This window comes from Trichomonas vaginalis, chromosome IV, assembly GCF_026262505.1.
Source record: "Trichomonas vaginalis G3 chromosome IV, whole genome shotgun sequence".
NCBI classification, from domain to species: domain Eukaryota; phylum Parabasalia; order Trichomonadida; family Trichomonadidae; genus Trichomonas; species Trichomonas vaginalis.
In genome coordinates this window covers 25279259-25294222 of record NC_067206.1, presented here as the reverse complement: position 1 = coordinate 25294222, position 14964 = coordinate 25279259, and the positions used below count along the sequence as shown (strand labels likewise).

At 31.8% G+C, this 14964-nt stretch overlaps 5 protein-coding genes across 5 annotated transcripts, besides 1 other annotated feature; 1 reads left to right on the top strand and 4 right to left on the bottom strand.

The window, feature by feature from the left end:
* Positions 1-9746: part of a mobile genetic element that runs on past the window's edge.
* Positions 967-2709, top strand: TVAGG3_0165740 (keratin-associated protein family; the record flags this gene model as incomplete). Its single annotated transcript, XM_051225137.1, has 1 exon — positions 967-2709. One exon carries the CDS (start codon positions 967-969, stop codon positions 2707-2709), a length of 1743 nt encoding a protein of 580 aa, XP_051110123.1.
* TVAGG3_0165730 (uncharacterized protein) lies at positions 3086-3382 on the bottom strand (the record flags this gene model as incomplete). The annotated part of the gene is made up of 1 exon (XM_051225136.1): positions 3086-3382. One exon carries the CDS (start codon positions 3380-3382, stop codon positions 3086-3088), a length of 297 nt encoding a protein of 98 aa, XP_051110122.1.
* TVAGG3_0165720 (uncharacterized protein) lies at positions 7592-8460 on the bottom strand (the record flags this gene model as incomplete). The annotated part of the gene is made up of 1 exon (XM_051225135.1): positions 7592-8460. A coding segment is annotated over one exon (869 nt), but the record flags the coding sequence as incomplete, so codon positions are not given.
* A 717-nt stretch (positions 9747-10463) lies between the features above and the next one.
* Positions 10464-11480, bottom strand: TVAGG3_0165700 (uncharacterized protein; the record flags this gene model as incomplete). Its single annotated transcript, XM_001295788.2, has 1 exon — positions 10464-11372. The coding sequence occupies one exon, from the start codon at positions 11370-11372 to the stop codon at positions 10464-10466; it is 909 nt and encodes a 302-aa protein (XP_001295789.1).
* Positions 11481-12817: 1337 nt separating this feature from the next.
* Positions 12818-13308, bottom strand: TVAGG3_0165690 (uncharacterized protein; the record flags this gene model as incomplete). Its single annotated transcript, XM_051225134.1, has 1 exon — positions 12940-13308. The coding sequence occupies one exon, from the start codon at positions 13306-13308 to the stop codon at positions 12940-12942; it is 369 nt and encodes a 122-aa protein (XP_051110120.1).
* Positions 13309-14964: the final 1656 nt, after the last annotated feature.

The following is a 14964-nucleotide window of genomic DNA, read 5'->3' as shown; positions in this document are numbered from 1 at the left end:
TGAAAATCTTATGAAATGGTCATTATATGGGTTTGATTGAACTAAATTTGAATGAAGTGAAATATAACCCGATGATGAATATGACATTGACTCATATTTTCTGAAAACACTAAAATTTATAACATGAATGAATTTCTTATTCGTTGAATTTATGAATTCTTGAGGTAATCTTATTCTAGTTTTATTTATCACTGGAAAATAACGCTTTACCATATTTTTATTCGTAATAAAAATGTCAATTATCAATATTATTTCGAATAATAACTGTGAATTAAATTTAACAGTTAGCGGAATTTATAATGTTACTCTCGTTTCTGTGAGTGGTAAATTTAATCCCATTCTTTTAGACCCTTCAGATTATATATCATTTATTAAAGATGACCATGAAAAAACGTATGATATGTATATAAATAATGTGATAGCGAAATGGGATATTAACATGATTTTAAGTTATTTAAATGAATCATTTATCGTATGGTATGAAGAAAATTTTAAATCAAAACCCGATAAACTTTTTGAACTTGATGAAATAAATAACCTTATTAAATTTCCACTGAAAATTAAATTTTGTACTCCTCATCTTCGTTCATTGTTGGGGATATTAAATTTTGAAAAGATGTTGGGGATGTTTTGTATTCTGACACTGGTTCCAATTTCATTTTAATCAAATGTGATAAAGTTAATACCCCAATGAGATTTTCACATCAAACATTAGACCCTAACTCTTACCCATCAATACAAAACATTTTATCCATCAACTTAAACACATTTTCTTTATCATTTCCGTTTCAATTATCCGGGAATTCATTTATTCTTCATTCAAAAGATTTATCAAATATTAAATTTAGAATAACCGACCTATTTGATTGTGATTTAGAATTCATGAATGAAATATTATGGCAATTTCAAATAGAAAAAATAGGTGATGAGATAACGGATTAAATATTTATTTTTAAATCATAATAAATGATTAAACAACAGCAACCACAACAACTTAAGGCACAAAGCACCCAGGTCCCTCAGACCATTACATACGCCATATATGCATATAATTCAAAGACGGCAGAACAAACGCAAAGGTTGAAATATGGAGATTTGGAGATAGTATTGAAAAATGACCATTTCGAATTCGTTTGCAAAGGTGGTGCGGTGATATCAAATATAAAAGAAATTTTATTTATGAATTCAAAAATTAAAGGTATAACGGATGATATAACATCAATTCCACCAGAAGAACAGAGATATTACGCATTAAATGCATTTCCTAAAGTTTTGAAGATTGGAAGATTTAATTTAAATGAGGAATTCATAGAGGGTTTCCTAAATGACATAATGAAGAAGGCGGATAAGGAATATGTGGATAGTGAGTTAAAGAAGAGGACAGATAAGGAATATGTGGATGAAAAAGATAATGAAATTAAAGAAATGGTTGAATGGTATCATGAATGGACATCAAAGATTTTAAAAACTAAAGCTGATACAGGATGGGTTTCAGGATGTTTAGACCTTAAAGCAGATAAAACATATGTTAACGATGAGTTAGGGAAGAAGGCAGATAAAACATATGTTAACGATGAGTTAGGGAAGAAGGCAGATAAAACATATGTTAACGATGAGTTAGGGAAGAAGGCAGATAAAACATATGTTAACGATGAGTTAGGGAAGAAGGCAGATAAAACATATGTTAACGAAATATACCAAAGTTTGATAGGAACAAAAAATATTGAAACTATTGTTGGCGACTTTTCTGTCAATGAAGAAAATAAATATTTTAGATGGCAGTTTGTACACTCCTTAAAAAATGGTATACGGTGGAAACTCATTCCGAAAAATAACAATGAAATGTATGTAAGTTATAAAAAGAATGATGACACACAAGTTAAAGTTCCATTAGACAACAACTGCTACTTAAACTTATATGGAGACGAACAAAAGAAATATTTAAGAGTTTATGAAATGGCAGATATGACATTGCCTGACCCAGCTCCAGCACCATATTATTATGACTATGGAGATGATGTCAGAACACCACATGTAGATGAACAAAAGTTAACATTATATTTAGATTATTATAGATATAAAAGATATAATGCAATAGAAAAAACGAGAATAGTATATTATTATACAGATGACAGAAATAAATATTATAGTCAAGATTTTACCTACCCTGAAAACATAAGATTATATTATAAAAAATATTCTGACACAAACCAGAAGAAACCTGAAATAGTTACACTATATTTTAAGTTCAAAAGAGACAATCCTATAATATCTCATATGTTTGATTTAATGAACCCAGTAGGTTCTATTTATACATCTATGGATGCAAGAGGTCCTCAAGTAATGTTTGGTGTTGGTGCATGGGAACAAATAGTTGACAGGTTTTTGTATTGTGCGAACTCTTCAAAGCAAATAGGTGGTTCGAAGAAAATTAAAGAAGCAAACCTTCCACCGCACACTCATACAGGAACTACAAACTTTTCTGGTGACCATAGTCACTCATTAAAAGACCATCCATTATACAACTCAGAATATTATGCTGGCAATGACGTTTTATCTCCAGATTATAACCATTCGGCAAAAAAGACTTTTCGACCAACTGAACCAGGAGGAAATCATTCACATACTTTCACAACAAATCCAACAGGCTTGGGTGAAGATTATATGCCACCATTTATGACTGTATTCGCATGGTACCGCATTTATTGAATGAACTAAATATATTTTATGTCTGTAATTAATTAGGTAATGAAGTAATGGATGAACTGCAGAAATAAATGTTTACGTTAATGAAAACATTATTTTTGGGTCATTTACACTCATTACGATGAAGTCATGACAAATCATTTCCGGGACTGTTGTCAAAATGTCATGTTGTCACAAACTTTAGAACGGCATAATTTAAATTTTTATTTTTATCATAAATGAATACCCCACAAGCTCAAAATTTACCACGAATCATAACAAGGGAGGAAATGATAAAAATGATGCAAGAACATGTTAAAAATAACAAACCACTAAAATTGAGAAAATGTGGTTATGCAGTAATGATGGAAAGAGAGATGTTGTCGAAGAGGAATAAAAATTAAATTTGGATAGAGTTTAAAAATTCATCTTTATTAAATTCATCTCTTCCAACCAATTTATTTATTCTATTAAATTCTTTTATTTTTGCTTCACTCAGTTTAATGATTGAACGGTAAGTTTCTAATTTTTCGATTATTTCTTTCCTCTCTTTATCGTTTTCAGTTCCATTAGTTTTATTGTTTTCAACCCCACCGCATTGCGACATCTTTTTGTAATAGCATATTTTTGATTTAATTCTGTTTAGTTTCTTTTTATATTCATTGTCTGGACTCTTGACTGCTTTGTTGTCACTCATTTCTTACGAAATAAAAAAAATTAAATATTATTTAAATATAATGGAGTAATAAAATAAATCGGAATTTCTATTAATTTCTTGTCAACTTCAACTAATGCATTGCCGTTAATATATCTAACAAATTCAGCTATTGTGTCAAATCTTCGTCTATTTTTGTCATTGATTTATCAGTTTTTCCATAATCGAGATGAATTAAAACTTTATTTCCTTGTTTAAAATTCATGAGCCCCGAATTAATTTGTTCACGTTTAACATCATTTAACTTTTCCATTTGCTTTCTAATATATTCCCATTCTTTTGAAATATCATTTTTCATTTCCACCGGTTTCATGTTTATAGTTCTATGCCATGTATTATTGTAATAATATACTAACTGCTGTATGATGGAGTCATGATTTCCATCCCAGTATATCTGACCGTTAACCCCTAACGCATCTCTAAGAGTTCTCATTACCGCATCAACTATTTTATTATGAAACGTATATGGAGAGGATGAAAAGTAAAAATTAATTTGTGGGAAATAATGAGCCATAGCTGCCTGAAATCCTTTATCACCATCACCCCTGATATTATCTACTCTTTCATGATCTAGTAAGTATTGAATAGCTCTTCTTGTTTCCTGTTCTGTTTTCCCTTTCACCGGAATGCAATATAAATATCTAGTGTTAATGTTAATGGCAAATAAATAAGTAACGTTTCCTTTTGAATATTCCAGATGATCGATTTCGTATGAATATGGATATGGAGCAAATGAAGGTCGACTAAATTTTTCCTTTAATGGTTGAATTTTCGGGTCAATTGGTTTATTTAATATCTTGAAATCCTTTTTAAAATCTTTTTGCTTCTTAAATGTTTGAAATGGATATAATAAAGTGAATGATGAAGGATTAACTGAAGGAGGAGGAGGTACTACTGTTGGAGGTTTTGGTGTTGTAAGTGGTTTAATTTTATCTGCTTTGATTTTGGAATTCAATCCTCCCTTCATTAATTCTGGATGTATTTTATTCATTTGTTTTAAATATGCTGTATATAAAGGTTTGATATACTTTCCCGCTTCGAGTTTATGTTGAAGGATGAATTCCAAAAGTTGATCTTCATTTAAAAGTCGGGCTGAATATGGTTTAACTAATGAATCATAAATTAAAGCTTGTGCATCATTTATGGTCTGAAGGACCTGGGTGTTTTGTTCCTTTTGTTTTTGTTCCTTTGGCTTTTGCGGCTCGGGATTATATAATTTATATAATTCATCAATATCTTCTTCTGTTAATACTTTATTTTTGAAATCTTTCAACTGTTTAAGCTGTGATTTAGTTTTTCCCTTTATATATTCATTATTTTTAATTTTGTCTTTAATTTCAGAAATTATTTTATTATGATATTTCAAAATTTCATTTTTATAATATGGATAATAATATTCCATATCATCACCCGTTATATTATTATTATATTTTTGGAGATATGCTTTTAAATCATAATAATTAAGAAAATTTTGATTAAATACTAAATCATCAATTAAAATTTTTAAATCTGTGTTATTCATTTATATAAAAATAAAATCAATGTTTTAAGGGTGCCCACCTCTTTGAATCATAGTATCAAAACCATCATTAACGGTTCCTTTTGTCTCTTCTGTGGTATTTTATTAAATAAATGGCATACAACATCCATTTTCACAAACATACAGCCTTAGTGGTGTGCTCCTGTTAATGCAGTCTTACGATTGTTAAGCGAGTCATTGACCCGTTTTTAAGTTGTAAATTAATATTCTGACCATCAAATATCAATTTATCATTTATTATATCCAAATAATTAGGTGTTAATTGTTTATTTTTGTCGTAAACTAACACCTTTCATTTTTTGTGCAATCTTTTTTAAAATCACTTCCATCAATTGAAACCATTGAATGATGTATAACATTTAGGACATAAAGCAACCATGTTATCACCTTGTTTCTCAATTGCTAAACCAATAACTTCTCTCATGTGCTTTTTCTTCAGCTTTATTCTTTAATTTAGGTTTAAATTTCTCATCAAAACAGAAGAAATCAAAAGGTGCGAATTTGAAAATGTTTTATCATAAAATTGTTTATCGGTAACAATTGCTTGAAATGCTTGAGTGTTAGGAAGATTTGGGTCGCCAGCGATTGCCAATAAGATGAATCAGTATCACCTTCAATGAAATGAAAACGATTAACATCATGCATTTATACATAAAATCATAAATGAAAACCAAATACCAGTATTTAGCATTATCTAAAGTGAAGAATGCCTCTTGTAAACATGTATCACATCTATAAAATCTATCTTTAAGCATCACTTGATATGTATCTTCACCTATTTCTCTTATGTTTTTAAACTTATTTGACATACATGCAACGCGTGCCTTCTGTGCATTCATTATTTTAGTCTTTGCGTAATTTTGTGTATTCAGTGCATCGTAACCATATGATCCATTAAGTGAAATCTTGCAAAATAAACTTTTTCCTTTATTTCCTTCTAATTCAGCCTTTTGTCTTTCGTTCATAAATATGTTCGCAAATTCATTAAACAAGTGTTTTTAGTAAATGAAAATTGATTGAATGTCATCAATGATAAAATGAAATCTGTCTATTAGATACCAAAGATAATAAGAAGAAAATGGTTGATATTGGTTGTATGTTGATGCTAACTGAGTTAATTTCCTCTGTTTCTGGTCAACTGGTAGATTGTTTGATTTCATGTAATTATACATAAAACTGCCAATTGTTTTTCATCTGTGATAATATCTAAGTTTCTTATTATCGGTAAAAAGTTTATGTAATCATTAATGTATTTTTCATCAATGTGACCCTTTACTTCAGCCACGAATAAAGTATTTTCTTCTTAATTATTTCCCAGTGCTTTTGCTTTCTTTGTTGCTGTATCACAAATGATAACACCATTCAATCTTCCCGGCATATACATTTATGGTCAGTATATTGAATGAAATCATGAGGATTAGATGAAAATGATGAAGGATATAATGAATTAAAGTCAACTCCAACGAAATGAGTCATAATGTTGGTGGTGTCCTCATTTGATACAGTTTAGTTTCTGGATTATATGAAAGTTTATTAATGTGCGTGATTCCTTTAAGATTTACTCTATGTTGAACATTTGATAAACCACCAGTAATTCCATTACGGAGAATGTGATAAGCTTCAACTGAATCTAAAGTCATTGGTAAATTATTTTTTAATGCATAATTTCTTAAATTGGTTCTTAAACGTTGAACATCTTCATCTTTATTTGATTTTACGACATTGCAATAACAACACATTAACTGACAATTTTCTTTGGTATGTGGTTTTTCATTATCTATTCTATCCAATATTGGTTTATTTGCATATGTAAACGCTTTACCACACATTTTGCATTTAGATGAAAGGATTAAATCGTGATAGTATTGATAGTCATCCATTGAAACATTGTTTTTAGTATCCCTTTCCGCTTTTTCATCTTGTTTCTTATATGATTCAATTTTATATTTCCAATACTTTTTGTTAATTCAAAACTTGATTCCACATTTTCTTCTTCTGGATATGTTTCGTTAGGATTGAAGTTCTTATATGCTAACGCGTAACGAATCATTGATGATGCATTCGATGATAAAGAAAGATTATGAAGCATGTCAATTTTATAAACAAATGTTTCTTCGATAATTTTATCAATTGGGTCAATCATAATTTCAACATCTTTATTGCAATAATGAATAAAATATTCTAATCTATTCTTAAAATTTTAGCATCATTGAGATATATTTGATAATCACTATCTGATATAGTTTCTTGAGTTAATGCTGAATAAAATGAATCTTTCGTGAATGGTTCCACTTTATATAATTCTTCTTCGTAATTTCCCACGTGATGAATTGATAAGGGAAAAAGGATTTAACACGTGATTATTGTTTCCGAAATCTTGAGTGAATTGATCTAATGTCCCACCCGCTATATAATTTCTGATGTCAATAAATCTCAATTCATATGGAACGTTTTTTCTTTACAATGATTTGCTTAAATTGTGAAGATGAACCCAGCATTGATTTTATTTTCCATTTTGCAGTGTTTAAATCACGAAGAATTAAATTTAAATCAAACTTTCCGAATTAAAACCTATGATATTCACTTTATTGAATTCCTCATCTAGAAGTTCTTTAAATGCTTCCTTCTGTTTTTCATTTAATGTTTGCGACTTCATTAATTCTTCATATTGTTCAATATTTGATTTAGCAACTAATGAACAGGTTGAAAATAAAAACTTAATCCAATCAGAAATAAAAGAATCACTCGAAGTTAAGCAAAAATTCCTCGTATATGTTTTATCGTTTAATTTAACCGTTGATGATACCATGAATGGTTTTAAGTAAGCATTCAAAGTTGCACACTCAGAAAGTTGTAATTCTTCTTTAGTCTCTAATGTTTCGAAGTCAAAAGTAATATAATATCTTGTCGGTTGATAATATTCCTGCAAATTGTGAGCTAATATCCACTGATATATCTTCTGTTTCGTAATATGTGGTGCATATGGTTGTTGTGTGTTTTGCAATTGAACGTCTTGAATTAATCTTCCATTATTTTCTTTACATTTCTCACAATGTTTTAAAAATCTTCTTTGGTTTTTCCTTTCTGGATCATCACGGATAGAATATACTTCTTCTTTGCAAAAGGGGCAAACTTTATATCCTGTGAGTGCTTCAACGTCTGTTATTCTGTCAGCGTGAAGTTTTCCACATGGACTCTGTGTTAATAAAATATTTACTGTTTCAAATTCTGGATCTATCATTATTGAATCCACTAATGGAAAGTCTACCTTGTTAATGTCTACGTCTTCTGGTTGAGGGTCACAATAATAAAAATCAATATTAACGTTTAACATTCTTGCTAACCTCTCACTTTCTGATGAAATGTCAAATCCTTCATATGCATCTATGGCTTCATTTAAATAACTTCTACGAGTTTTAGGATTAACACCATCAGGAATGTTATAGAAGCGTTTAAATAACCTTCTACCTTCGGCTCTTATTTGATTATCATTCATTTTAGCTGTTCCATTTTTGTTCATTTATGTAAGAATAAAAATTAAAAAAATAAATAAAAATAAAGTTTATTTTTTTTAAAGTCCGAGACTCAGAGAGTCCAGGGCTAAAGTCCATAAAATGAATTAAGAACACATAAATTTTTATCATCTGCGACGTGACGAATGCATTTTAATTTACTCAAGAATGCATACCCTGATACATTAAATCTAATTCCTGTCTTATTTAATTTCACAACTTTGAAAAGGAATGTATGAATAGCTATAAAATGATGAGATGATGTTTTATGGGTTGCTTCCATTTTTTCTGAAATAAATGAATAAATATAATGTTTATAAGTTTTCATATCTTTTATGTTCTTAATAACGAATGGTATAGACCTTTCAACTTCGTCTTCCTTCGGTGCTGTTCTTTCATATGAAACATTATTGGTATCTTCAATAATGAAACCACAATCGCATAAAATTTTATATGTACCAATTGTTTCTTTTGATATTTTATCGAACAAATCAAAAACTTGATCAACACCTGTACATTTATTTAAATAATAATTTGTGTAAATATCATGGTCTTCTTTCTTAATCGTATTTGTTGCATATGTTACATTTTTCAGTGCTTTTTTGAATTTTTCAGAATCAAGAGGAGGTGAAAGTAATATACATGGATAATCTCCATCGTCAATAAACTGAAGCTTATGTTTATGAATAAATTTTGTGCCTTCTCTGAAAGTGTTTCGTCAATATCACCATCTAATAAATTTTTAGTAGATTCCAAAAAGTAATTTTTATATCTTTCCTCATGTGATTTTGAACTTCTGATTCTGAAGCTGGGATATTCATTAAACCCTCTACTTCATTCTCAGCATTTCTCAATTCACTAATTCTTTCATCTATTTCATTTCTTAATTGTTCCAATTTCTCAATCTCATCGTTATAATATTCATCTTGTTTAATTTTTTCTTCAAAATATTCAGGAGGTGTTTCAAGGCTCGCTGAGCCCAGGTCCTCCGGACCATAAAGAGGAATATTCTCCTGTTTTCAACTTTTTTGGGATATAAATATCATTATAGCCTTTTTAGTAATTGGTCCGTTATATTTAAATTCATTCAACAATCTGGAAAACTCTTTCACATTCTGCATATATGTTGGATAAGAACCGTCTCCAAAATTTTCTAAAATATTTTCTAATTCTGAATTAGTGAACTTTAAAGATTTCAATGAATTAGTTGTTATACTCATTTTCTTACGAATTAAAAAATAAAAAAAATAAATTTAACTTAGTTTTAATTTTACGTAAGAAGTTAATTTTTTATTAATGGTAATATAGGAATTGTAGGAATAAAAACTTTTTATAAATTATTCATAAATGTAAGACATGAATTTTTAAAGTTTATTTTTTTTTATTTCATTATGTATGGGCTGAGTGTAAATGTCTTACAATTTTGAAAATTTTTTAAATCTTGATTTATTCAAAAACGTAAGAATAAAAACCGTAAGAATCATACATTTTTTACTTCATATGTTAAAAAAAATGATACAAAATCGTTCAATATTGTATGAATTCTTACGTTTACAAAAAAAGTCACACAACCCGCTTCATATACTACTAGTTGGAAATCTAGGGTATTTGATTTGAATGAGTTTAAATGCATTGAATATACTATGGAAATATATTTGGCCATTATTATTTGGTTCACAGTTCAAGCCAAAATGAAATTTTCTAGTAATAGTTTTTGGATGTTTATCAATTTGAATGATTGGCCTATCGTTATTAAAATAGTATAATTTCGATATATTCTTTGTCCAAAATACATCATCATCTGCAATAATAAATTTATTTGCCAAACCTGGGATTCTATTAATGCCAAACTGTATAGAATTGCTATTGAATAATGCTGCATCGTTACCAAACAAAGTTTTATGGGAGACGAAATTTATTTTTGTATTTGTAAAATTCATCCAGTATGGGTATTGATTATCTGTGATAATGTGTATTTTGTTAATCCATGGTATGTGGTAGCTTGCGGTTCTCAATGAGAGTAAAAATTCATTTTTTTCGATATATCTGTCTTGAACCTCTTCTTTTGGCATGTCTTTAGGTTTATTCGATTCAAATCTGCTTCGGCGTTCTTACAGAATTCAACGGCATTCTTTTTATAGGAGCTTGCTAGCAAAGTTAGCATGGTCCATGGTCCCACCATATTGAAGAATCGACAGAATGCCAAACTGCATTCCATATATCCCAAGCATTCTGACTGCAAGAAGTGTCTTCCATGGCGAATTTCGTGGCCTAATATGTAGGCAGGAACAGGTATGAAATGCGAGTATCCACCAGCAACAACAACGCCAAATTCTCTTCTTTTGAGTATCCATTTGTTCAAAATGATAGTTGGCTGGTTTCTACCACTTTTATCAAAGTAAAATCCATTCCCTTCTTCTCCAATTTCAAAACAAATTTCCTTGACAAAATAATTCTTCTCTCTGCAAGCCATTATACCTTCGATTATAGAAAGTATTGACGATTTACCTTCGCTTGTACAACAAAGCTCCAAGAATGCTAGCGCAAAATCTTCTCCTGTAAATTCTCTTACACTCTCATCCTGTTTATCTTTAATAGTATTGTTATTATCATTACTGTATTCTTGAATACGAGATTCATCTGTAGTCTGGTCTTTCGTTCCTACTTCTTGACTTGTATTTGTATTTGTCGTAGATTTTGGATCATACGGATCTAAAATTTGGAAGTAATTGCACAACTCTTTTGTTCTCTTCCATGATTCTTTTTGGGTTTTCAAAATCTTGCATACTTTTTCAACGTTCTTAGTAAATGATATATTTTTAAATACTAAAGCTTGGTTTATTATTTCCTCTTTGACATTAAGCACTGCTGATACTGTTTGTACAATCTGTTTTTGAGGATCTGGTGGGCTTTCGGCCATCAAAACTTAAAAATATGATGTGCCGATAGAAGAAAAACACATCAAATTAAAACCTGTTCTAAAGCATGGAATAACAATCACCATATACTGTTCTTTCATATCCAATCCATTTTGGTGCTAAAAAGTATTTTTAAATTATTTTTGAATTTTATTTCTATAAAAAATTGCATGTAAATGATATTCAAAAATTTCTCCAACCATTCTCAACCATTCTTGCATAAAATTTCGAGAATTCATCCAAAATTTATCATATTGTTATTACCCTCAATTTTTAACTTTTGCAACTCCAAAAAACAGGTGTTTTTCCAAAACTACCATCTAGGATGATAACCCACTTAGTACTTTTATTTGTATATGTTTTAGTGGAATTTGGTGAGGGGTCATGAAATTCGTATCTAATTTGCTATCATCTAAGCTGGTAAAAGTTAGAGAAAGCTATTTACTGGTTGTATATTACAAATATACCTTGTAATAGAAAATATAAGTGTTTGTGATTTAAATTCGCTCAATTAGCTCGAAAATTTGTTTTATATCCATGACAAACTAACACAATCCTATTTATGTGATTGCCAATCTGTTCCCGAAATATATCAGCATGAATATATATATATTGATATTATTTGCAATTTCATCATTAAATAGTACTTTTTTCCTATTTTTAATTTAGAAATAGTATATTTATATGATAGCGACACAAGATTTTAATTCAAAAATATATGTTATCGATCATCACACTCAAATTGAATTTCAAAAATTTTAGAATTTTTCAATTTCAATATTGAAAATATATTTCTTATATCATAGCGATTCATGTTATAATAATATGGAGAAAAATATTGTTTTAAATCTAAAATTTAAAATGAATGATTGGGCATTACATTAATCCAATTTATTGTTTATTTGTTAATCTAGTGGAAACAATTAATATTTTGGAGAAACAAAAATTTGAAATTTGAAATTTTGAAAAAAATGCATGAATCGGTAATTAAACATTGATTTATTAATTTATTAGCCATGCTTTTGATGTTGGTCTTATTCTTAAGCCGATTTAAAGAATTAATTTTTCCAAATCGTGTTTGACATTAACACATATAGATATATCAGGAAAAAAGGTATCACTTATCAAGTTATTGGTTTTTATGTATCTCCTAACTTTGCCTCGTTCTGAATACAATTCTAGTTAACGAATTTTAAATAACTATATGAAGAATACATCATTTTGGTTTTATTATTATTAAAATGATATATATTAGCTATGTATATGCTTGTAAGAATATTATTCCGTGAATTGGAAACAGAAAAAATAAATTTAGACAGAAAATGCATATCTTTAAAAAATAATATGAAATTTAGCTTTGATATTATTATCCGATAAAATATGCATGATAATTACTCCGCAAATAAAATTTAGGAAGCATGTTGTGACGGTTTGGGCGGTTTTCAATGGCCCACAAGGAAGGAAGTATCGTTTTATCAGGCAACAAGAGGTCTTGAAATGAGTAAAGGACTGATCACCCTTGAAAGGTTCAAACTTGCTTGCGCGCCGCAGTCTTAAAAATGATATGTTTCACTTCTGGTCGAAAATTTCAACCTCTATGACAGTTGTTGGATGAACAATTGTGTAGCGGGATGAAATCTGAGTGCGGCCTGGGGCTGCAGCATCAATCTTCCCGGCATCTTTACCGCAATCATCTCTTAGATTGCACACAAAGTTGCGAACGAGCAGCTTTCTATGCGGTAAAGATGCCGGTAAAAGAGAGCCGTAGTGATTCTCTGCTGCAGCGTCAATCTTCCCGGCATCTTTACCGCAATCATCTCTTAGATTGCACACAAAGTTGCGAACGAGCAGTTTTCTATGCGGTAAAGATGCCGGAAAGAGAGTCGATGTGAGGTTCTTTTCGAGGGTTCCTCGAATGAGACACTGTTCCGCATTCATAACTTGAACGCGGAAGTTTGACCGACAAGAGTGTATTGTGCACTCCTGTCGGTCGCAGTGTCTCATTCTGGGAGACATTGCCTCTGCATGTCTCCCAGAATGGAACAATGTTCCGCATTCATAACTTGAACGCGGAAGTTTGACCGACAAGAGTGTATTGTGCACTCCTGTCGGTCGCAGTGTCTCATTCTGGGAGACATTGCCTCTGCATGTCTCCCAGAATGGAACAATGTTCCGCATTCATAACTTGAACGCGGAAGTTTGACCGACAAGAGTGTATTGTGCACTCCTGTCGGTCGCAGTGTCTCATTCTGGGAGACATTGCCTCTGCATGTCTCCCAGAATGGAACAATGTTCCGCATTCATAACTTGAACGCGGAAGTTTGACCGACAAGAGTGTATTGTGCACTCCTGTCGGTCGCAGTGTCTCATTCTGGGAGACATTGCCTCTGCATGTCTCCCAGAATGGAACAATGTTCCGCATTTAACTTGAACGCGGAAGTTTGACCGACAAGAGTGTATTGTGCACTCCTGTCGGTCGCAGTGTCTCATTCTGGGAGACATTGCCTCTGCATGTCTCCCAGAATGGAACAATGTTCCGCATTATAACTTGAACGCGGAAGTTTGACCGACAAGAGTGTATTGTGCACTCCTGTCGGTCGCAGTGTCTCATTCTGGGAGACATTGCCTCTGCATGTCTCCCAGAATGGAACAATGTTCCGCATTCATAACTTGAACGCGGAAGTTTGACCGACAAGAGTGTATTGTGCACTCCTGTCGGTCGCAGTGTCTCATTCTGGGAGACATTGCCTCTGCATGTCTCCCAGAATGGAACAATGTTCCGCATTGATAACTTGAACGCGGAAGTTTGACCGACAAGAGTGTATTGTGCACTCCTGTCGGTCGCAGTGTCTCATTCTGGGAGACATTGCCTCTGCATGTCTCCCAGAATGGAACAATGTTCCGCATTGATAACTTGAACGCGGAAGTTTGACCGACAAGAGTGTATTGTGCACTCCTGTCGGTCGCAGTGTCTCATTCTGGGAGACATTGCCTCTGCATGTCTCCCAGAATGGAACAATGTTCCGCATTGATAACTTGAACGCGGAAGTTTGACCGACAAGAGTGTATTGTGCACTCCTGTCGGTCGCAGTGTCTCATTCTGGGAGACATTGCCTCTGCATGTCTCCCAGAATGGAACAATGTTCCGCATTGATAACTTGAACGCGGAAGTTTGACCGACAAGAGTGTATTGTGCACTCCTGTCGGTCGCAGTGTCTCATTCTGGGAGACATTGCCTCTGCATGTCTCCCAGAATGGAACAATGTTCCGCATTGATAACTTGAACGCGGAAGTTTGACCGACAAGAGTGTATTGTGCACTCCTGTCGGTCGCAGTGTCTCATTCTGGGAGACATTGCCTCTGCATGTCTCCCAGAATGGAACAATGTTCCGCATTGATAACTTGAACGCGGAAGTTTGACCGACAAGAGTGTATTGTGCACTCCTGTCGGTCGCAGTGTCTCATTCTGGGAGACATTGCCTCTGCATGTCTCCCAGAATGGAACAATGTTCCGCATTGATAACTTGAACGCGGAAGTTTGACCGACAAGAGTGTATTGTGCACTCCTGTCGGTCGCAGTGTCTCATTCTGGGA